The sequence below is a fragment of the Lepeophtheirus salmonis genome, chromosome 2 (genome assembly GCF_016086655.4).
Source record: "Lepeophtheirus salmonis chromosome 2, UVic_Lsal_1.4, whole genome shotgun sequence".
Lineage (NCBI taxonomy): Eukaryota > Metazoa > Arthropoda > Copepoda > Siphonostomatoida > Caligidae > Lepeophtheirus > Lepeophtheirus salmonis.
The window spans coordinates 17,872,568-17,898,348 of record NC_052132.2 but is presented as its reverse complement, the minus strand read 5'-3'; the positions used below and the strand labels follow the sequence as shown (position 1 = coordinate 17,898,348).

The window sequence follows — 25,781 nt, the reverse complement described above, 5'->3', positions numbered from 1 at the left end:
GTTAAAATGACTTTTGTTTCTTTTAATAGTGAGTCCTCAAAAGTTTTAAGTGTTTTTTTTTCCCAAACTAATATTATTATTCTTTAATTTTTGAGGGAAGATATGATGATATAAGCATTGAGTAGTTTCGTGTGAGTTTGCTTATGAAAAACGTGGCGTAATGTGTATGCTACACACTCAGAGGGAGCTCAGAAATTTTTTCACAACATTTTAAATTCATCGTGGGATTGACCCAAACAAACATGTTATATATTTAATCACAGAACCTCTTTATTTTGAGGGTTGAAAAATGTACTATGCAACGTTCTTAGCAACAAATTGCTAATGGTCTGTTGGAATATTATTGTGTACACGGATGATAGATGTGGAAACCTATATTTAGCAAGAATGCTATGTAAATTTTTACTCGTTAATAATAATAAAAAAGGATATCTGATAATAATTTGCTTGTAATATTTATTACCCACATAATACTGGATACATTTTATATGAGGACTGGGAAGCATCATCAAAAATCTCAAATCCAGCAGCTTAGGTGTCCTTATGTTTTATTTTACAATTTTACAAATGTCCTGATACATTTTTATTTTTCTACAAAAGCGATTTGAATAATTGGGTAATGATCCTATAATTATTTAAAAAACAAAAATTCCCAGTATTTATGAACATTTTTATTTTTCAAAAAATATTATATAATATTATTGTGTAGAAAAAAATGATTTCATAACCAACATGAAGGGGAAATACTTTATATTCCTCTTCATGCTACAAACATTAAGGAAGTGTTGTAAAATTCCAAAAAGACTCTAATTTCTACTAAATAAAGCAATTTTTTATATGAAACTTATTTTTTTACATAAGGTTTACAAGCGATTAAGCAAGCAAACATAAGTTGAATATGCAATAAAAAATAAGTTTTTTTTTTAGAGAAATATTTTTAAAATTTCGATAGATCATGACTTAACTTCACTGTACTGTGCTGTGCACTGTCGTCATTTCTGCTTATTTTTGCCCTATATGGGCTGTGAATGTTAATTAGTTGAATTCAAATGAACTCTTGTTGAGGACCAGTTCCCAAAAATTATTGAATAATAATTCCATGGTTGTTAATAATTAAAGAAGGGATCTTCGTAAAGAAGAAACTCAGTATAGCAATTAGAAAAGGAAAAACGGTTGATGCGGGAGCTCTTTCTTCTTTTTTTGTTCATTATTTGATAACTCGTTGGAGTGTTAACATCTCCCTCTAAAAGAAGAATTATCACCTATCTTTGGTGTAAATTGATTTAAAAATAAATTTATATAAATTGAAATATTAATCTAATATTTTCCCTGTATTAATGCTATTTGAAATGTGAAATGTTTTCTTCCTTAGTTATAGCAGTAATTTATTTTTTCCCCAAAATCATATAACAATTCGCCTATATCAATAAGGGTCTTAATTCAGTAGTATCATATGTCCGTATGTTTCGCTCTCGCCTTCTCCTCACAAAAAAAGATCTTTAATAATAATTTGCCAACTGCTACCAATTGATTTTGGGTCTTTTTTTCTCAGTTTCTTTTTGGAGGAAAGGTTGCGTGATATACTATAGGTAACGATGTGAGATTTGTCTTTATAATGTTCTTAAAAATGTTTAAAAGTGGTGAAAAATGTTTAAATATATTTAATAAACGCATATATCTTGCAAATTATTTAAATAATAGAGAATACAATTTAATTGCACATTAGACCATATCATTATTAATTATAATATGATAAACTTTATTTTAATTATGTTTCTGTAAAGGTGTTATATATATAATATAAATTTTACTTGAAGTTATTACATATCCTTGACACAGTGCGAAAACATACGAACTGGAATAACATAAAAAAATAAAGGATAAATGCAGATTTTACAATTTGTTTAAAATTTTGGCAAAAGTAAATCTTTTTCAATATTTCAGAGGCAACAATATGCTAACTTTAATCTCCTATGAATCTATTCAGTGCGAATCCATGCTATGTGGCTTTAATATTCATATCTGCAATGCAGTATTGCATCAATTGAGATAAATGGTGACTATTTTACACTGATTTTTAGCTGCAGTGGTTTGCAATCTATAGTATTAGCTTTTAACAAAAATTATTATGTACAACAAAACTTTACTTCAATAGCTACATGCACTAGTATTCAACAGTATTTTTTTAGTAAACTATATCATCCCATACTTTTCTAAAATTGTTATAGGTATATCCTTGAAATGGAAACTTTTTCTTATAAATTGGGTATTTTTAAAAGTCATAAATAATTAAAAAAACCAAAATAACTTACAATCTAGTGAATATATTATGGTAATGATGATATCAAAATGGGAATTTTGTAGCTTGAATATTGGTGAACATTTAATCACCTAAGTAATGAAAGTCAAATACCTCAGTTCATACTTTTGTTCAGATAGTCTATTATATATATATATGTTGCCTGCCAACATGGAAACAAGTTAAAATAACTTTAATCAAAATGATTGTGGATTTTGTTTGTATTCTTAGACAAATTATTGTCAATTTCTAATAACAAATTATTTCTATAATACCTTTTAAAGGACCCTCAAATTGCTCTTAAAATAAACGTAGCTGATGATCACAATAGGAGAATGAGAAAATAATTAATTTGATTTGAAATGCCGTATGGGGGCGAATGTATTATTTTAAATCAAATAAAGGCTCTAAACCAGGGAACTTCTGATATAATAGACCGCATTCCCTCTTAAAATATTTTAATATGGCACAAAAGCTTTTAAATTAAATTTCATGAAAAAGGCCTTCATAAAACCAAACTATTAAATACAAATTTATTTCAACTCTAGGCCAAACATAAAAAAGGTCAAAACAAATTTTAACCAACTGATTAAAAAAGCTAAAATGGCAACCTTGTTAGAGTCTTAAATTTTACGAGATACACTCAACTATTTGTCAATATTTGTACGTATTATGAGCGTTCTACGCGTTTTGATAATATTATGACCATTTTGCTAAAAATAGTTCTTCAAGTGAGAAGGAATAGTGAGGCGCATCTAAACATTAGGTGGGGCGCAATGCAGTTCGAGAGCCACGGGTTTGACATCCCTGTTCTAAACCATAGTTAAAATTCTCGGGTATCTTTAACTCATCCCACAAATTTCAATACAAAGTTTATAATTGACTCAAATATGTCTATGAAATATTGACTGTATGTTGTACACGCACCACATATAGGCACATAGGTATCTATTGTTATTTTTTTACGCAGATGCTTCAGTTTATAGCTAAGTTTCTTTAACACTGACAATTATGACTATATTTTTGTTTGCTATTGTTTTTTTGTTTTTTTCATTATTTTCATTATACAACATCAAACAATTTTATTCTTGGAGGAGGTTGGGAGTAGGGTCAGAATGGACATGACTCTCTAAATTTTCTGCAACCCAAATATGAGGGCCAGTTTTATCGTAAGCGGAACTTGATGGAAAGACAAAATGTTGTGTCAGACAAGCTAAGAATTTTGTAAAACAAAATTTCGATAAATTTTTTATGATCTAATTTGTATTCAATTTGACACTTTTGACAACCAAAATCTAATTCTACTGAATGTTTTGGCTATTTTTTTCAATAAAACAAGAACCACAATGTTTGAAAATAATACCGTTTATATTTTGAATTGGAAGAGAAACACTTGAGTGGCCTCCTATATTTAGCGTTAAAGCGCAGGGCTTGAGGCCGCTTTCCCAATCCTGGTAGTTACCTAGTGAAGAGTGACACTTTTGAATATCCAAAAAAGTTTAAAAATTCTAATTATGCCGTATTTTTGCATATTTTGTAAAGTTCCTTTACTTTGTATAAAATATTAAAGCATACAAACATGTTTATTATCCTATTTTTTTTATTTAAGGAATTGGAGCTAGCAGGTCTATCCTCACCTTGTGTCAAAACTCCTGGAAATGAGGAAAGCAAAAACGGTAATTTGGATATCATTGCGTTTGTCAACATCACATGGGAACTCCTTCAAAATTACCGATCCTGCTTAAAGACCATAGAAAATCTCGAGTCTCATGTAAGGATATCCATAATTTAACTCAAAAGTTGATTGATATAAATGATGTTTCTGTATATTAGATTCGCCGGATGAACAATGACGTTGATCACTTACAGTCTAGTGCTGGTCGACAAAAGGATTTATTGGAAATTCGGGAACGAGAGGTATTTGAAAACTCAGAAAAAGAAAGGAAGTCTAGTCTACAATTCAAGGGTAGTCAGCAGAAATTGCGTCTCGTGAAGGAAGAAGTGAGTTATCCTAGAATGAATGTCTTTTACAACTAATGAGAACCTAAAAAAATTCATTTATTTTGAGTAATTCCATTATTTCCCATAAAATAACAATCATTATACTTATAATGAAATAAACATTATGAAGAAGCAAACAACATTAAGGCCCAAAAATTAATATATTATAATTAATCTATGCATTTTGATAAAAAAGTTTTAATTAAGTTCGTTTATCATATTTAATGATAAAATATCATAATATACGACTATGTAATTTATAATCATCCTCTAAAATGATCTCATTCTATTTTTTTTTATTAACTGAATCCTTTTTCTTCTTCTTTAAGGTTCGTCGGTTGACAAATGTTCTTATTCAAAGAGAAAGTCGTTATAATCATGAAACTAAGAAAAAAGATCAAGAAATTATGAAGTTGAAAGAACGATTAGTCAAAATATTGGCGGATAAAACAAACAAAGGAGGCTTTCACGGAAACGTTATGGGTATCGATTTGTCTTCTCTTGTCCCTAAGCCTGACGGGAAGCAACGAGGAAGGTGGAATTCGGAACAAACGGATAGTGTAAGTACTTTATTTCTATAGGGCAATGAATAAGTTTGTTATAAATTCAACATAAATTTATTAATTCGGATAAAATTTCATGAAAATGATCTAACTGTAATATAAATTACAAGACGGACAGTTTCTTCAGAGATATTGGCTCATTACTGGATGAAGGCAGCTTCAAAGTGTCTTTGGTGGTGGGGGGGGTGCTTGGTATGATGCCTGGCTTGAAAGAAGGATACCATAGAAAAACTCCATGGGATTTAGATCAGAGCTGCTGGGATCCCAAATATTTTTTTAAGAAAATCCCTTGAAATGATCTTTTCACCATTCATCCAAAAAAAATTTGCAGTATGAAAGGTACTCTTTTTTGGGTGAAGTTTTAAGGGACATCACCAGTGGCGTGGCTAGCTCACCCCCCCCCCCGTCAAAAAATCATACATATGTAATAAAGCAAGCAATTTAGATAAGTGATTGTACTATGGTGTCCCATCCCCAAATGATCAACCATTAACCACGACCCTGTGTATCACCATATGTTTCTTGAAGCCAGAGAAGGATCGTGTCGACAAACATGGCCTTGTAGTCGTGTTATTTGATCTTCACACCCTCCTCAGCAAAAATGAGGGGCATCTTCTTCCCTTCTGACATAATAGCAGTTCAGAACATGACATTGGGCGGTTTCTAGCACCTAGTGACGATCTGGTACTCTAAAGAGTTGCTGTCAATGGTCTTGCTTACGATCGTTTTGGGCGTTGTGGATGGTCTCAACAGTGAACAACTTTATATGTGTTGCCTCTGCCCAAGGGCCTCTTTGTCTTCACCATGTAATCCTGGCAAAAGGGGGGTATTTCTAACAAAAGTTAAAAAAAAAGTTAATTTATATTAATATTTGATCATTTTGACAAAAGTTTATGCTAATTAATAAGTTTATATACTAAAACATATCTTGCCTCACCCTGTATATTGTACATATATCTAACTAAAATTTATTTTGCAAATAATTTGTATTCAATGCTGCATATGCATAAAAGAGGAAAAAGGGTTTGTATTGTAACGTGATGAGTAGTTTATATCAATAATAAAATCTTTGTATTTAATTAATTACATTAGAAACGAGAGAATGAATTGTTTAAGCGAATAATCCAGGACTTTGAAGTCAAAAACCAGGGCATTATTAAAGAAAATTGTTATCTGCGTCATTTCGTTTCTTCCATGATTGACTGTTTTCGACTTGAAGGCTTTGCTCCGGTCTCTCCAGCATCAAAACTAAGTGAGTCCTATGTCCAGTCCGTTGAAGCTCAAATTCGTACCGAGCATGAAAAAGGAGACGATGATTACTGTGAAGTCCCTAAAAACGAAGAAACAGAGCAAGCTGCACTCAATAGAGAAAGAAGTCTTCTTGAAATAGAAAAAAAAGAATTTCAAACCATGAAACAAGAATTTCTCAAGGAAGTGATCACGTCCATATCTCCTTCCAAACTTACGAGAGGCGGAGGAGATGGGAACGATGGTGATGGGGACGAGGATGAAGAGGATCTTCTACTTCCTTCTAAAACATCTCCACAATGGTCTCAAGGAACAGCCTCCTACACAGTTCCCCTCTCTGAGCTCAAAAGTCATTCATTGAGTGGTATTAACATCGGACCCTCATCTAACGTCTACAACACAAATACCACTCCAACAAACAGTAGATCCTCTAGTCGAAATATGAATTCAAGAGAAGGAAGCGGGAGTCACGGGGAAATAGTTACTCCACGAAGGCATTCTGGAGCTCCACGGAGAAACACGAATCGACCAAGATCCACAAATTTATCACCTGTAAGTGGAATAACAATGCGTAATTCAACTTATGGGCGATATTCAACATCATCTAGTCGGGATGGATCTTTATCTCCATCTACAGCAAATTCAGGGATTATGAGGTAATGTGAATGGACTATGATGATTTTTTCTGCTTCTTTTATTTCTTTTTAAACTTTTTTATTTTGAGATAATTGATGATAAACTAAACTAAAATATACATACATACATTTTTTTATTTTTATGAAGAGACATTAAAAACTTTAAGAACTTTTAATAGTTTTTACAGCTCGTTAAGAAAATGTCTATATAAGAACAGTTTCCTCTTAAAAGAATTACTTTATTGCACAAAAAAAAAATCAATTCTATTAATAAATGGCCTTTTTCACTCATTAATGCTTAAAATCTGATATATGATCAATTTTGTAAAAATTTGATGAATCCTTTTCGATACCAACTACAATCTATTAGTGTTGCTTGGTACATTGGTACACTTTTAAATCCGTACGATACTAAATTTTTATTAGGACCGTTACTTGCAGTTTCACTACGTTATTGTAGACAAATTTGCCTGCTTATGTTGTAACTCGAGAGATAGGACGAGTTTTGGACCTGGATCCGAATGACCTTGGTTCAGTATAACTAAACTTGTATTATCCGAAAATATCATAGACTCGAACCGACTACTCGAACTTTTAAATATCATAAAATGATCAAGTGGATTTTCAGGATATTAAAAAACTTATAACATTGGTTAATATTTAATCTTAGCTTAGAAAAAATATACATATTATCCATATCGAATGTACAATCTTGATTAAGTGCTTGCACAGTTATCACAGTTATATCGGGTGATTATTCGACACGGCGTTACCTAACTCACAAAGACAAAAATATAAACTATATTTGGTTTTCAGTTGTCGAAGTCTCTTCTTTTCTACTAATTAGCGTTCTTAACATTGATTAGGTAGATACAAATTAGTTCTTATTAAACTGTGAACAATTATTGAATGCTTATTCCATAGTTGAAACTGATTTTGTTCCTTTTTCTCTTTCTTTTCGTAGGAGAAGTTGTTTGATACAATAAAGGTAACGACGTGCCCAATGTTATTATACCAATAATTCTAATAATACCTAATAATTACATATGTTTAATTGAATAGCATTGGTTTATTAAATGTTTAAGTATCAGTCATCATTATAAATGTAAACTTAATCTATATCCTTATTTGCTTAGGTCTAAACTTGCAATAAAATGTTGTTAAAATTTGAAAAATATATCTCTCTAATTTTGATTAGCCAAAATTTACTCAAGGAATTACGTCTAAAGATCCCAACCAATCCGGATCCGAGGAAATATAGATCAGTTCGGATCTTTTGTAGGGGTAATTGTATAAGTTTACCCGCACGTCATACTAACTCTTTCTATTTTGATATTATTAGAGGAGGAGGATAGGGATTTTTTTCGAGATATTCGGATAATTACCAAAGGGGAACTTATTTTCTTACTATTAAAAGGTTGCAATAATTGAACTGCAACTTTCTGCTGAAATAACTCACGGCGTTACTTCTTCAATACAAAAATATCCTTTCTATTTTATTGTCAGCTGTCGAGACCCTCGTCTCACTTGATATTTTATGGCTATTTCATAATTCATTCTTTTTGATAAATAAACTAAGAAATAGTTTATTCTATACTCATGTTCTGTTTCCATAAGGACATGGAATACAATTTTTTGTTGATCCCTCGTTCTGTATATATATTTTCCATGTTATATTTCTATGAAAACAAGTTGGCTATCATATAGAAATACAAATGTATAGCTACGCCATTAATAAAATATTACTATACAATTTTATAATACTTAGACAATTATTACTGGATATTATGAAATATATATTTGTATTTCATTTCGCTAAATTGTGGATAAATAATATGGCAATGATAGCCTGGGAGTACTCAACAAATAAATAAAAGTGGGTATGATTGACTCATTTCGGCTAATCACTAAATGATTTCGGGCCTTTCAGTTTCATTTTGGAGGAATGGTTGTGTGATACAAGAAAGGTAACGTTACCTTTGTTGTATTATGCAAACTTTCATACAAAAATCATCTGGTGGTTAGCCAAATATGTCAATCATACCAACGGCCATTTATTTCTTATATACTCCCATACTTTCACTGTTATATTATTTCTTCAAAATTTTTATAATTAATTACATATACCTATAAATTTGTAATGTTAAAATCCTACATAATATTTTATTCGATACTGTATTATAATTGCTTAGTAATATTTAATTAAAAGTGTACTATATTTGTGTATAAAAGCCAAAATTTCTTCATAGAAAAAAAATATGGGCAGTTTGTATATTATATACATGATAAGGGATCAACAAAAAATTGAAATCATATCCTTTAGGAAATAGAGCATAAGTATGGAATAAATTATTATTACTTTGTTTATTTATCAAATAGCCATGATTAGTGTTGTGTCGTTCCTTATTTATTCGGTCCAGTCCAGTCTAATCTTAGGACCGGTCCATAACTGTCCATCCTTGGAATTTTTCATGAAAATATCGATGGTTGATTAAGCCAAAGAAGATATATGAAATATGTATTAAGATTATTGGACATTTACGATATAATATTAAATTATATAATTTATTCCATTATATAACAGAATAATTAAAAAGAGGAAGAACACCCTCATTGACGTCACGAGGGATCGATTTTACCTTCTGTAAGGACCAACAAGTGGGACTGAACTGATTGGATGGGAACAAACTGGGCTGACTGTAGTCCTCGACCTTAAATATGGACCAACATAAGACTAGCCATGACGAATCAAGCGAGACGAGGGAACCGACAGCTGACAACGAAATACATCGGGTATTTTTTTTGCTTGTGAGGCGAGTCCTAGGACAGACAAATTTTAATAAGACCGGACTGACAGTTTTTTAGAGCGATTCAACAATAATTGGAAGATGAAACATGGTCTATCTTTTATATACAGCGGGGATCAAATTGTCGTCTTCAAGTTATCCAGGTTTAAAGTAGGCGACACTTTAATCCCCGCTCCCTGCATGTTAAGAGTACACAATATATATTAACAATGAACTAGGTAAATGTTGGAGGAACTTTGCGGAAAGATATGACAATATTTATCACTTTTCTCTATAAATGTACAAATACGTACTTTGTATGACGTATGCCTATTCTTTTATTTTCTCAATACAAAAGTATGTGTATTTACAATATTGATAAATACATATCAAGGTTGTGCCCGGCTCAGGTTCAGCAGTTATATCGGTCCTGGTCTAGGTTATTTCATTTGAACGGTTTCGGTCTAAGTTCAGCTTTATCGGTCTCGGTTCTTTTTCAAACAGAATCAGTTTGATAACAGGTACTTAAAACAAAGGGTGTCGCTAGAAAATTCTGGTTCAGGAAATAATATTAGATACAAAAATGACTGCAATTACCTTATACGTTGTGCCCCAAGTTTCTGCAGGGTCCCCGAAAACTAAGGTTGCTTAGGACAATGGTCTTCAAAGTGAGTGCGTGAGGGGAAACTCCGGAGGGGGGCGCAGGAAAATAGAGAATTGAGGATTGTTTTCAGTCTACACATACATAGTGCACATTTTTTGTATAAAGGGGCCCTCATCTAAAAAAGTATTATCTTATGGGGGGCCTTGGCATAGTAAAATTTGTAAAAAAAAACCCTGACTTAAGAAATATTAAAGGGCCCGAATGTGGCAGTAACGGATCTGGATCCATAATCTACACCACCCCTTTCTTCTTTTATTTACACCGTAGGTATCACCCTGGTGACGTAAAGAATCATTGAAAAACGCTGCAATTCCACACACACAAAAAAAAACTCAATTATTATTGATTCTGAAATTGAATAAGATTCGTGAGTATGCCCAGAACTGTGTCCCTTGAATCCTCTCTCTTTCACGTTTTCCCAAATGGTATAATTTTATGCCTGCATAACATTTTGAAATAGAATTAATTAGTCTGAATACATGCTTTGATTCAGGAGATGAATCAAAGTCATGATCCTTAACAGATTGAAATATAAATAAAACCCTTTTTTTTTTTTTTTTAAATCGATATTTTACGAAAATTACCGCTCTGGAAGTACAATTATAGGTAACACAACACAAGTCTTCAACGTGGACTTTAAGAGAATGGTCTGAAAAGTTTCCGATACAGAACAATTTTGTCTGACTTTTTTTATTTTTTATTTCAACATACTGGCCTCTGTTTTGTTTTTCTGTTATAGCTTTTACTAAGAAGCTAATTAGTGGAATTAAGTCAATTTACTTTGTTTGATCAATAATAGAGTTCATTACTAATTTATCTAGCAAAGCAAATCTGGAAAACATCCTTTAATTTTTGGACGCAAGGCTCAACAATAAAAAACAAGTAGATTATAGGTTTTACAAACAGAGTGTAGTAACTCTACAAGCTTCTACCACCCATGCTCCCATCTCTGTAACTCGTCCAAATAGTAATAAGCGTTTTTCTATACTAAATAACTGTTCACAATACACTTTTTGTTTTTGACTCTATTACTCTGAATAGAATGGACTTATTAAATTTTAACACAACAAGCATTTATATGTAGAGAGTCCGCAAGATGGGGACTGGAGGGGCTGTAGCCCTCCCAAAATCAAGGAATTTTTGCTTTTGATTATTAAACTTTTTACTCTAAAACAAAGCAATTATAGGTTTGCTATTTCTGAATTTATTTTAAAGGTTACACTTTCAAAAACAAATATTATGGAACAGCTACATTCATGTCCATTTTCACAAAAACACTCATATCAGCTCACTTAAACCCCTGTTACCCAACAGCTGCACGTTCATAATGGGTGACACCTTAGTGAGTACCATTGAATAGATGTGAGTGCTGTTATCTTCACGTTCAGGTCGGAAACTTTTCAGACAATCCTCGTATATATATATTTTATTTAAAATGTAGTAATATTGTACGGGTGGAGGTCATGCAATGAAATGTAAGTTATGCCTTTAATTTGAAAGGATTCTCTCTTGTCTGCTTTCTATTATGTACTCTATCTATATTTTTCCAAATGATGTAAATATGAACAAATCCTTCCTTTCATTTCAGAGTATCTCGCTCTCTACCACGAATACAACAGCAAAAACGGCGATCCCTCCATAGTCGTATGAGTCCTTCTACAGACTCGGATGCTGCAGGAACTCCTCCACTTCCCTCTTCTTCATACAAACCCCCATCTGGACTACCATCTCTTCATCCTACTCCTGACCGTTTACCAGACTCTCTTCCTCGGAGTGATGAACTCTCAGCTCATCTCTATAAACTGGGTGAATACATTGAGAAAAAGGAACGGAATCAGGAACTGTCGGAATCTGAGATGGAGTTTCATTTAGAAAATGTACGTCGCGCCATGAATATTGCCAATAGGCGAATGTATTCATCCTCGGAGGATGTTTAACCTCATAATAAATTTATTTTAAAATAATAATGTTTATTTATATAAGTATGTATTTACAAGTGTGTTTCTACGAGCTTTAAAATGTGGCTGGATTTGTTTTTTTTATTTACATTTTTTAAAAACTGTTGTGCTTAATATTTTTGTATTTATTCATATGCAGAAGCGTTGAAAGAGAGGGGCTGGAAGGGAGAGTTATGAACTTTAGTCAGGGCCGGTTTTAGCTATGGAGTCCTTTTATTTAATACTTTAAAAAAAATTGTTTCCGTCCATATTGTGTCAAATGACCTTTCTTTTTTTAGAAAAGCCCAGTCCTTTTTATTTATGGCCTTTAATACAAATAAAATTCTGTGTATACATATAATTTAAAGACAAAATCAACCCTGTGTGGGCCTCAGTTCAGAGCGGGGCCTGATACACTTGTTCCAAAGGGAACCCCTAAAACCGGCCTTGACTTTATTCCTCCAACTTTTTTATAGTATGTAATTATAGGGCCATACATTTAGTCTCTGAGCAAGTCCTCTTCATCCTTGATACGATTTTGTAAATTTTTTAAATTGATTTAGCTCAAATCCCCATTATACCCATGGGATTTATATTAACACTTAAATTGGTCAAACAGGTTCTTTAGTTGTTAACTAATAATTTATATCAAGTAAATCATAATTGTTTTATATTTTGGTTTTTAAGTATATTTTCGAATTTATGCCACGTATATAATTTAAGTATTGAAGAAAATTTATTGAGAATACATTTTAATTTCGGATGTTTTAACATGAATCAGAAGTAGGGTTGCCAACTCTCTGAAAAATAAATAAGGGACACCTCATCGACAGGGTTGGTCAACCCAATTGCCTTTTCCTTTCCTTCTGCGCCGTTTTCCCCCGATTTGTTTAACTATTCACTCTGAATTGAATTAGATGCGTATTTTTGAGTGATATGGACACATGAAAAACAAATTACTATCCAGCAATTCACTTTAATATTAAACAAAATCTAATGAATAAAATAAGAATCTTTTTGAAACAGAAACTTATCCTACTTAGATAAAGTTGTATATTCCTCCCGGTATTTTTGCATCCTTTTCATTTCCTGAGAAGTGCGAGTTGGATGGCTGTTTGAAGCTGAACTTCTGTATAGGGCAGTGTTGGCGTCTGAGTCACTGTCAGTCATGATGCTTTGTTTGTTTTTCACTAACTTCTGCGCGCGTAACATTACCTCCTCGGCCAATGGGATGAGTTTATTATGTGCCATTGTACACGTGTGTGAAATGCTGGCATCTCATTGGTTCTAGAGCAGGATATGGCCTGGAAACACATGTACCGTAAAATTTTATATATAGCTTCATATCAGCTCAATACGGGACAGGGACTTTTTTTCCAATTACAGGACGATTCCGTTTTTTAAGGGACGTTTGGTAACCCTAATCAGAAGAGTCATTGGAGGCTTCTTCGACTCAAATCTATTAATTATTATTTAATGCATCCAAGTTGAATGTTTTCATTAGCATACTTTGTATATATTCATAGAACGTATGAAATATGGGAGGACAAAAGTCACAATATTCATTTATCCTTTAATGTAAAGATTTGATTTATAATTTCATATTTTGTTTGAAGATATTTCAAATAAAGGGAGATAAAAAGATAGTAAACACGGGGGTAGCAAGTTTGGTAAAATATATAGGTAGCTAAAGTATGGTCATTTATTTAGGTCGAGTTGATATCTTAATAACTTGTCAATCCTCCATATTTATGAAAGTGTACTCATCACACTCTGCTGACAAAACTGTACAGGAATGAGATACAAAAATCCTTAAAATGTTTCCAAATACAAACACCATGGGACCATTATTGTGTGGCTCCATGCCAGACGAAAATAAATACATACTGGGTCGTTCGAATTGGATCTACCATTACTGTTGATTATTCTTTGGAGGTATAGTGATTGTAATTCGTAATGTTTACGAAGTTTCACGCCACAGCTGACTTTTTAAGCTTTTAAATGAGCTATTACAATCATTTCTGTAAACAAAAATGGAAGCAAAAAAAAAAAAAAAAATCCTGCTTTGATTTGCGCCTGCCACAGCACACCTGAAATCGTTAAGAATGTTAAGATCGAGAGGGTCTATAGGGTCAGAAAGCTCATTCAAGAGAGGAAAAACCTTAAAATCGAGTCCAATAGTGGAATGCCGGCCAAACTGACCCCCAGAAGTGGCCAAGAAGGCATTTGAGGCCAAGCCCACCATGTCCATAGCCAAATTGTCCAAAAAGTCAGTGGCTCCCTCCACCATATCCAAGGCGATCGAGGCCGCCGAGAGAAAGTCCAAAAGCTACGTGGAAAGATTATTAATTATTCGACAGCCACAAGATGTCCGTTTGGAGCGGACCAAACGCCTCCTAAACGACCTGAAGCATCATGGTACCGTGTGATCTTCTTTTTGGATGAAAAAAACATTCACTGTCGACCCCATCTTCAACAAGTAGATCAATCGGGTTGTTTGCATTGAATACATTTCTGAAGACCTCTGCCACGTGTCCAAGACATGTGGGCGGGTACCCATCCTGCTGGAAGATGTAGGATGCCTTGTCCGTCTACTTGGAGATCATGAAGACAAAGGTACTCCTATAGGTCCTCAAGATCACCAAGAAGTCGGACAAGGCGTCCTTTGTCTTCCAGCAGGATGAGGTACCCACCCACACCCCCAATGTTGCACAAGCTTTGATGGAAGAGAACATCGAGTTTAGACCAAAGAACTTCTGGCCTTACCAGAGACTTGATCTGAATCTTTTGGATTAATCTATCCGGTGGCAAGTCGAGTCCAAGGCCTGCAGATCACGCCACTGCAATCTCACCTACCTGAAGTCCTCCGTGGAGAAGGAGTGGAAGTTAATGAGAAGGGAATACATTGCCAGAGTGTGCTCCACCTTCTGTGGCCGCTTGAAGGCCGTCATTGAGAGAATAAGAATTAAGAATTTATTAATGAACATTATAATTTCAACAAAATTAATAGTATAAATAGATATGGGACTGATCTCTCTAATCATTAATGTAGCCTCCGTTAGCAGTAATGATGGCTTACAGGTGGCGGGGTAAGGCCTGGCACCCACTGCAGATGTAGTCCTCTCTCATAACGTCCCAGTGCTGGCACACAGTGGTTTTGAGGGCCTCGGCGTTTGGATGAATAACACAAAGGTGTAAGAAAGTGTCAAAAGAGTGCCAAAGAATTCAAAAGACTTGGTCAAAACCCCTTCAAAAGAGTCTTACAACGGAGGAGATGGGTTTCTTTCATTGCTGATGTCAAAAGTGGCCTCTCCACCCTCACAAGGTATTTTCCTTACACTCTTTTATACCTCTCTAGACAGTATGGTGTGAAACTCGCAAGTTCTCTTACATTGGCCCTTATGTTTTTGAGGGGATTGGCCAGGGCTGTTTTCTTTAACTTCTGCGTGTTCAGCTTGGCCTTTTTGACAGAGCTTTTCTTCTTTTTGAACGTTTCAGACTTGCAGAAGGTATAGACGGTGGTCCTGGAGAGGCCCAACTGCTTGGAGTGCTCGAATGGCAATTCGTTGATCACGTTCAATGGTTATTTTCTCGACTTGATTGTAAGCCAGAGAGCTTCAGTTTATTGTATTTTAAAACAAATTATTTATGCTTTAATATATCGAAATATTAATTAATTTGAATCACTCAACCTTAATTAATTATTGAATTATTAAGTGTACAAATTTCAATGGATCACCCAGTAAAAATATATATATATTATTAATTATTAAAGCAGAACTCATGCACAGTTAGTAACTCCAAGCAATGACGGTCTCCTGGTAGTTTCATCATATATGTTAAGAACTAAAATTATTGAAGAATGCAACAACAATAAAATATCGAATGTATTCCCTTACATCATATTTTTTTCTTCCTCCTACGATAATAAAGGATTAGCCTGCATTAAACAATAATAATATGGAACTTGAAATTGCATTTGAATTATTCATTACTTTTCAATTTACAAATAAATTGCCCCCCCCCCCCTTCCTTTCATTACTTTAAAAAAGGATTTGAATATAAATATAATCATTTAAATAAATTAAAAATTTATTTCACAGCTCGGTTCTTTTGTTGTAGCCAAATAATCATTTATTTTGAATGTATGTACATGTTATAATTATTTATATTATTTACAACTCAAGAAAAAAAAATTATGTTTTAATAGGGCATGAGCAAACTATAAAAAGTATACTATCTGCAAGGTGCTGTGATACCACTCGGGGTTGGGCGCGCAATATTAATAAGCTCCTTCAATGTGAGTAACATACATATGTTCTATAAAAATTAAATAAAGCAAATTTTGTCTATCTGTATAAATTTCTCAATGTATGAAAAACAGTCAGGGGGTGCACGGTATACATGGGATAGGGCAGCAAAACGTGGACCTCTGGAGACAGATGTAGAAATTCATCAATAATTTCATATTTTTAATAATAGGCAAAAAAAAAAAATAATACTTACAAAATATGTAGACAAGCTTTTTGCAAAACTTTTTTCACTCAATATGGACATCTTCATAATCAATCACAACCCATACACGTCGCTTGAAGGCCATGCAAGAGTTGATTTCATTGGGTGTGAGGTCCAGTTGGTTTACCTCTACAAAGTGTCCCATATAGACAAGTCCAGTGGGTTCAAATCTGTTGAAGAAGGGGCCATATCTCTTTGGACTAGAATCGAGCCATGTTATTTGCGCATAAATTTTAGCAATTATAGGACGTGTGAGAAAGGGTGCCATTCTTAGTCCATACGTAGTTACCCTCCAGGTAGTTGGTCTTCAGTCATGGTAAGATGGTGTACCTAAGTACCTTATAGTGGACCTCCTGGCCAATTTTCTGTCCAGCTTTGAAAAAGAAGGGATGCATCTTCTTTCCATCTGAGGTCACAACGCTGAGGACAATTATTTGGGCCCGAGATTTGATGGGGTAATCCCCTTGGACCTCTTCTTTTGTTTCTGCAAGCCAGCAGTCGTTTTGAAGGTTGTGGAATTGATCAACTGTGGAAAACTTCATGTCCGAGAACATTTTCACAATTTACCAATTTGCCTTAATCCATGTGAGGATTTTCTTGCATCTCTTGAGCCTCCTGGCTTTCATGCCCTCTGTCAGAAGGTGGCATGGGGATATTGTGAAAGAAACTAAAATAATTTAATCATAACAGTATTTTTATTTATAAAATATTGCCATAATGCATGGATTACTTAACATCTGGATAAACTATTCGCTTTTAGAATGACACAACCTCTCTATTAGAAGTATTTCTGTTTTGATTCAATAAGTTATAGAAATCTATTCTTTTATCGTCAATTAGTTACTAAATGTTATTTTGTATAGAAATTGATTATTCTTCCTAGACGTTAAATATGTCTTCCAATTGTATGGTTCCTTGTTGCCACACTGGTAAGACATCTGATCGAAAGCTCAATTATAATAAAATAAGACCTTCTTTGTAGAAAGTTCCAATATCAAACATGTAAATTCTTAATAAATGAATATCAGCTATACCAATAAATTACCTATATACCTGGAAAAAAATACTATATATTTATTTTATTGATATTAAACTCGTACAATTATTATTTTTAATTTTTAAGGTAAATCCGTTGATGGATCTAAAAAAAAGTTGTTTGATTTCTTCCTTTTAAACATGAAATTTTGAACCGGAAACAAAATGAAAAAATGGAAAATTAAAAAACGTATCGTAAGAAAAAATGCTCCACCATCTTTAGGATTAAAAAAAAAGTGACAATTAAAAAAAGTACTAGTAAAATTTCAATGGTTGACCTCATGTGTAAACATGAGGTTGCATGGCTTGCGTCTATCAGATGTTAATTAATCCATAATGCTACAATACCCTTGATATTGTCAAATATTCCTTCGTAAGGAATTCCAAAATCCAAGTTTCTATTGACATGATTGAAGTCATTAACTAAAAAAGTACATGATGTTTTATAAGGGTTTTCGGGTTTGATTTATTTACGACAAGTACATTCCTTTAAAAAAAAAAAAAAAAAAAAAAAAAAATCATAAACTTAATACCCGCCATTACGCTTTAGTAAAAATTTATGTACTTAGAATTTTTTTAGTATGGGATTTTATTGCCTACGAGTCTTTTAAAACATCTTATCTCCTACTTTGATACTATGTAATCTTTTATTTATTTATTTTCTCGTACAGTCCGTCCATAGTAATTGTAAAAATTGTTAGTGAAAGTAAATTATCCCTGTCAAGCCCCTCATAAAATTAAAAATATGTCTAAATAACCTAAAATATAAATTCTAGAGGAAATGTTACAGAGGATCACGGATATTGTTTCAATGACAACATCAGGAAAGTTTTACTTTGAATTTAGAAGAGACTTCATCAAAGGTGTTCTTAAAGTCTTCCAGAACTTATTTTAAAGGGATCATAAGGTCTTAAATAGTTGCAATAGTTAGTCATAAGAAGCTTAGTGCATCTTTAAGATAATATAAAAAAATGAGCCTTGTATCTTACTGACTTTATAGTTATTTGAACTTGAGCAATTTGTTATGTAAAATGACTAATAGAAGGCGCCACTGAGGCATTCTTAAAAAGTCTTTTATAAAATAATCAATAGAATAACTAATAGTCGCCCCATAAAATAATAAATAGAATAATTAAATGAGTACACAAAGTGGGCATCAAGAAAAGTCAAAAGCAAGGATAATGAAAGTTATGACTCGGAGGATGAAGATGTCTTGAATGAGATTTACTCATTTCGAATTTGAATGATTAGAATCTATCAAAAAGAACCTTCAGATCCTGTCATTGATAATCTTTCTTCCTCTGATAAATCCAACTCGGGCTCTGAATCCTCTTCCTCAGATATTTCAGAACAAGATGAAGCTTTACTGAAGGGGAAACTTTCTTCCTCTCCTGAATATTATTTTGTTGATACCGAAAATGTAGTTTCAGAGTCAGTGGGTTCTCAAGGAGTTACCGATTTTCTCAGAGAGTAAAAAGTAAATAAATTCAATGATTTATTTACAAACTCTTAATAATCATAACTCTTCAAAATTTGACAAAATAAAAATAAAGTTCCTATTGGGCATTTTGATTGAGAAGGTCAATTTCGTCTTGCGTAAAAAATATATACGTCCATTTTAACAAAAAACATTCACCAATTTCGACATTATATATGGCGGGAAAATCCAGGAATATGAATCACCGGATTATGTTATTATTCCTTGTATGTAACTACAAAGATATTGAACAATTTCTTGAGGAAGCAAGAGTAGCCTAATTGTACACAAATTAATGGGTAGATAAATTAGCTGTATTTCAATGTGCCAAAGTACAAAAAAAATAAACGGAACATCAATAAAAAATAATGAAACGTTTCAATTATTACCAGAGAATATATTTTCTCATTATTATGTTTAGAAGGTGCTTCTTTTAAATGTTCATATTTACCTTTTTTATTTATGTTTTTTACCTTTTTCTGTTGGCATATAATTATCTATTTCAGTGATCACCACAAATAGTTATTTTTCTAATTTATTATCTATACCTACCTATAAAGGAATACAAATTTTTTTTTAGCTTAGAATCCTTTCTTAAGTGGTGCTTCATTCGGATCGATATCGGTTAGTTGTTTGTTGTTTTAACAGTACTTATGAACGTGTGCGGAATATTCCCTACAGGAAAATTGCCCGTATTTTGTTCAAACTTCATGATGAATAATAACATTTTATAAATTCGCTTAATGTTATTCATGGCAAATATGAACACATATTTGTTTGTTCCATCTCCCGAGGGAGTACCTTCAAGTGTGAGTAATATTATTGCAATATACGGGGGGGATGAATATCTTAGGGCCTCTTAAAATATGGTTGGATACTTTCCGCCCTCAGATTGGCCAGTGACCTGGGGGTAGTGTTATATTGTTGAAAACCACTAGCAATTCATCGAATACATCCAAGGAACCCCTCTGATACTACAAACTAGTTCAAAGCCCCTGGGGTTGGCTGGGATCCGGGGGGGTTGTGTGGGATGGTTAAAAACTACTGCCAAGGCTTCACATACACCCAAGAAACCTCTCTAATATCAAAAAATAGTTCTAAGCCCTCGAATGGAGCGGGGTACTTGAGGGTACCCTTGGTCCTTAAAAACCACCGCCATAGCCTTACAAACATCCATATAACATATCTAATACAATAGAATAGTTTCAAGCCTTCAGGTTGGACGTGGAAGACTTGGTAATGTTAAAAACCAAGTGTCATTAAAATCTTGTAGGCTATGTGCTTTCAATGATTGTTATTATTCATCATGAAGTTTGAGTAAAATGCGGTTAATTTTCCTCTATGGCAATTTTCTGCAGGGTAATCTTCCATGGTACCCAATTTCCTAGTACTCTTATTAAATATGTAGCGGGAAATTGTTTTTGGCATCCCCGTCATTAATCTTAAGGCGCGTTTGAAAAGGACGTAAAGCTAAAAATATTCTATATAATATGTTTAGTTTGTTTGTGAGGGGCATACTCGTTATAAATATTTTGCGTGTTCGGCGATTTTTAGCTTTACGTCCTAGGGTCTTCCATTCCGTCAATTTTGCTTTTCTTTTAATATGATAAACATATACCAAACAGTTTTGTTAATAGTTATGATACTTTTGAGAATCAGTCAACAGTTCATCAGCAATGCTCATGCGACAATTTTTTTGTTGTTGTCAAAATTAAGCAATTTCACAACAAAGTCCTTCTTTTAAACTCTTCTCCTGCTCAAAACATTCAAAAAAGTTTCATGACACGAGCCAACCAATATGTCAATATCCTCAACAAATAATTATTCAACTATTTTTCATTTTTCTTCCCTCCTTCAACTTTTTCAACGTACTCGGGCGATCAAAGCAAAGTTCGTCATTTGCATCTTCCCGGCCATCTTGGAAGAGTTTGTATCACTAATAAACATTTACTTTTACTGAAAACAGTTTCAGCGTATACTCCTGTCAATAGTTTGAGTATTTTTGGAGCACTGAATTTCATTTTTTACACAAAACTTCATGCAAATTCGTTGATCCATGTTTTTCAATAGCAAAAAGTTGGCAAACACACCAAATGCCTCTCACAAACAAACTAAACATATTATATAGCTTTAAATCATAAATATATATTCTTTTTCGAATGTACTAACAAAAAAACATACCACGGATATGTAGCCCGTAAAATTTGATGAGTCACCTTATGGTTTGAACACACCTCGTATCCCCCACAACCCAATATTTCATTGAAATATTTGAGTGAGTTATAGGCTTTGCATTTGAATTTGTGGGGTGATATGATATATCCCGTTATGTTAGCTATATTTTAAAACCTTTATTTTATTTATGAGACTTTAATTGGCTCGGAAATGGGGTTTCAAACCCAAATCTATAACTTTCCTTTTCTTTTATTGTGACGTTTAATTTCGGCTACTTTAAGTAGAATTTACGACACATCCAAAGGGTATACAAAAATAATTTGTTATTATAAATTAGCGATTATTTGTAGAGTAATGCAAATGTAGAGCAAACTTAATTTTGAGAAAAATCATTCTAACTTGCTTTTGTCTTGACGGGAATTTCCTATTGAATTAATGTAAGTGCTATTATAGATTGAAGAATGAAAAATGAGGAACGCTAGTCTTTTGCAAATATAACCATTCATCAATGAGATATATTTCAAATTTGATCATTTCACCAATATGTTGCCACTTACATAAACATTTTTCCATATAAAAAAATATATATATTTCATAATATATATACATAAATTACAGTACAAATTTAGAAATAAGACCCATTGATTGTTGTCATAACTTATTCATTTTTCTCTTATATTGATTTTAAAACCGTGTGTCCTAAGCAAATATCTATCAAACCCCTTTTATAGAACTGAAAGAATAAACAGCGGCACTCGTAGAGTATACAAGCTAAGTATTTCATAATATGGAACACACAGTACAAAACAATCTGTAAAAAAGGGTTCTAAAATCTGCAGCATCATTCAAATCGGAAAAGATCAATTTTTCATTTCTTAATGTAACATTTTTTCCTACCATTTCTTTATTCGTAAATCCTTTCATTTTCCATTTTTTATACATATTTATTCATAGATTTTTTATAATATATATCTATAAAAATGTATATTCGAGATAAAAATATTGTATATGTATTAAATAGAATTATGAAGTTAAATTAACTTACGTTCTACCCTTTATAAATATTTGATCTTCAATTAACTTTCCTTAAATTTAACATTTTTTTGTAGAGTTGTTCGATATACTGGTACAGCAGGAGCTAATAAATAAATCTAGACAAAGGTTGACTTCATTAATATCAATAACAAGAATTATATGATCAAGGTCTACTGCCTTTATTTAACATTATAACTATAGAAATGCCATTTTATCCGATTTCGCCGCCATCAGCCTCCACCATATGCTTGATCCTGTACCTGAAGCATTTACAGGCTTTTTTTGACGTGAAGAAGTTAGACCTTCGATGCTTCCACAGAGAGGGGGACTTGACAAAGACCTTGACCTCTAACTCCCTCTAGACGTAAAAGTCATAGGCGTTCATGTCTGAGGAGCTGAGAGGCTGGTCTTAACGTCCTAAAAAGCTGAGGCAATGCTTGGAGCCAATCTTGGACAATTTTGTCGCTGTGTACAGGTGAAAAGTTATTTTTAACACTATTCAACACCATTATTTTCATAGACAGTTCCTTAACCAGCTTCGACACGGGCTACAACCTTTAAAAAATAATATGCAGGGTCGTTTTGGACCACCTTTACCTGCATCCTGATCAATAAGGGAAGTAAGTAGAGGATGTAAATTTTATTTGAAAGTGATCACACTATAAGAGAAAAAAATCATTCAATGTGTCCGCCATCTTTGCTAATCATTCGTTCGATACTAGGCCTAAAGTATTTGCAGGTCTTTACCACGTCTGCGGGGGAGGTAATTTGTCCCAATACTTGATGATGGAACCCTTCAAGGAGTTGGTGCTGTTGTGTTAATTGCCAAAGACCTTCCATTGGATTTAGCGACAGCTCATAGGTTGTTTCTAAATCTAACATGTTTTCCACGTTTAAACTGTTTATCTCTATACCTGTGTATGGAACTATTTCTTCGTTAACACTCAGAAATTCCTCTACCTTGTTGATTTTAGCCTGTTTATTTAAGTATTCAAATATAGGCCTTATTTTATAAAATCAATCTTCATCAATGATCATATTGTTCCCAAAATGAAGACATTGCAATATTTGGCCGAAAACGTCTCTTCTCATTGAATTTACAACCATTGAATTAATGACATCAGGCTTTTGTGTCCAGTAGACCCTTCTATTTGAAAATTTATTATTTATAAAAAGGATGAGAACAACAAAGAAAACTCTCAAATTATCCCAAGAGACACAATCATGAGCTAGAAACTTTTGCCCAACAAAAAGTTTGTTAGTTAACAGGCATAATCGAGTCATTCATCGGTACAGTAATGTCCAATGAGTTCCAATACGTTTAATACAAATCTACTTCATTGCTTGCATAGTTATTTAAAACTTCATTATTACTCATACAATCAATAAATTTAGAACTGTCCTTATGCCAGACAAAGTTTTCCTTTCGACGTCTCTTTCTTGATGGCTGCGAAGGTTCATTTTTTAATATACCCAGCATACCTTCTTCGGACTTAGGAACAATACTTCATACTTACATACAACCCAATATTTCATATAGGTACATAGTATTTGAGACAACTAAAGGCTTTGTATACAAATTTGTGGGATGAGTTAAGATATCTAAGGATTTTTTCTACAAATTAAAACCTTTATTTGGTCTAAGAGACTTATAATGGTACCAATATCGCCCTTTCAAATAAAATTTAACAAATGAAACTATGCAGCACAATGAACAATTCGCTTAGGAGGATTTATTATCTATTTTCGTGCCTCGGTTGTTCCTAGAGAAGGAAATATACATATTGTAAATTGACTTCAAAGAAGATTTCTAAGTAAGGTGGCGTAAATGTAATACTATAGTGTTGCTTATACTTAATCAATGCAACTCCATCTACCCAATTAAAGGAACATTAAAAAAAAAAACCAGTTTATCAATTTATCGCTCTTTTATTGCCAATTTTAGCTCCTTCAAGTGTAATTTGTGATAATTTGTAGAAGAATACAAACGTACTCCACACTCAATCTTGTTTTTGTGTTGACGGATCACAAATAATATTTCATTAACTTTTCAAAAAATCAAATTATTAATTGGACGAAAAATATTTGGATTTAAGTAACGAATAGATTAAAAATAACGTATCCATTTTGACTAATTCTACGAAATATGAATGGAACAAATTATTTTGAATAATGTTTTTAGAGATTTACGTCAAATCCAATCCCTTTCTCATTTTATAATTATCTTTATGTACATTAATTTTTTTTTTGCTACGTGTTACCTATCAAAAACTAGTTCCTTGTAACATGAACCCCCCTAACAAATATATATACTAATTTCATATATGATACTCTTAGATAAAACATTTTTCTTAATTATTTGTACATGTTTTTTCTACCATATCTAAAATTGTATCTTAGAAACACTGTTTTTATAGATAAAAAATCTAAAAGTTTTTTTTATAAAAAACAAAACAAAAAAAAACTTTACAATGTGTTTAATAGGAAAATAGTTTTGAAATTAATTATTAATAGACTTGCAATTAAAAATAAATTTAAAATATTTGATAGAAAATTTTGTACTGTATAAAGTTTTAATGTCTAACAGAGAATAAAAAGAAAAATGTAGACTGCAGAGCTCATGTTTATTTTTGATAAAAAACTATAAGTAATAAGTAATGCAACCTAATTAAATAGGTTGTATAGTATTATTAAAAACAAAAAACTTTTTTAAATCAATGAATATTTCTTCACAAAATAAATTAGTAAATGGAGTAATCTTCTTACAATGAATTAAATATTAATACATATATTTCTTGATACATTATTGATTTATCGTATAACATTTAGAAATATAGTTTTTAGATAACTAGTTGAAAAGTAGTGATTCTATATGAATAGGTAAAATATATTCCTTGTTTGCCACTATCTTTTGGTTCGAAGGAAACTCCAAACTAGCAGCTTTTATAGAGCTAGAATTTTGAAAGGACTATAATTGCCGAAAGGAAATTAAAGAGGTATTTTAAATTTATATATATGAGTATATAATGGTGTTGACATTTTTTGGACTAATCTCCCCCCTCCCACCTCAAATTATGCAAGCTAGCAACGCCCTGGATGTTCACCCCTTTCGAAAAACAAATGTTCGAAAAGTGAGGGAGAAATCCCATGAAATCTATGTAAAAAACCAAGTATTTGAAATACCCGCATGCTTCAAAAAATGTACTTTAATCATATTAAGGTGAATAAGTTATTAAAAACCATAGTATAATTCCATAAAACAATACAATTATTTATCGAAAAAAATTATAAAGATTGACTAAAGTCTTCTAAAGTGATATCAACATTTAAAGTATTGCTACTATGGTACAATTACAAATTTACTACGACCACTCAGGGGTAGCTTCTTGTATAGCGGACTTCAAGATTGAG

The 25,781-nt window shown here is 32.6% G+C and overlaps 1 protein-coding gene across 2 annotated transcripts in view; it reads left to right on the top strand.

Annotated features, from left to right (window-relative positions):
• Window positions 1-12,868, top strand: part of LOC121132341 (uncharacterized) — a 31,193-nt gene extending 18,325 nt beyond the window's left edge. For both annotated transcript variants that reach the window (XM_040727731.2, XM_040727730.2), the window contains exons 3-7: window positions 3,909-4,070; window positions 4,133-4,300; window positions 4,630-4,860; window positions 5,956-6,767; window positions 11,785-12,868. In XM_040727731.2, coding sequence (XP_040583665.1) covers window positions 3,909-4,070; window positions 4,133-4,300; window positions 4,630-4,860; window positions 5,956-6,767; window positions 11,785-12,133 — 1,722 coding nt within the window. In that variant the 3' untranslated portion in view covers window positions 12,134-12,868. The remainder of the gene's footprint in view (window positions 1-3,908; window positions 4,071-4,132; window positions 4,301-4,629; window positions 4,861-5,955; window positions 6,768-11,784) is intronic.
• The last annotated feature ends 12,913 nt before the right edge of the window (window positions 12,869-25,781 follow it).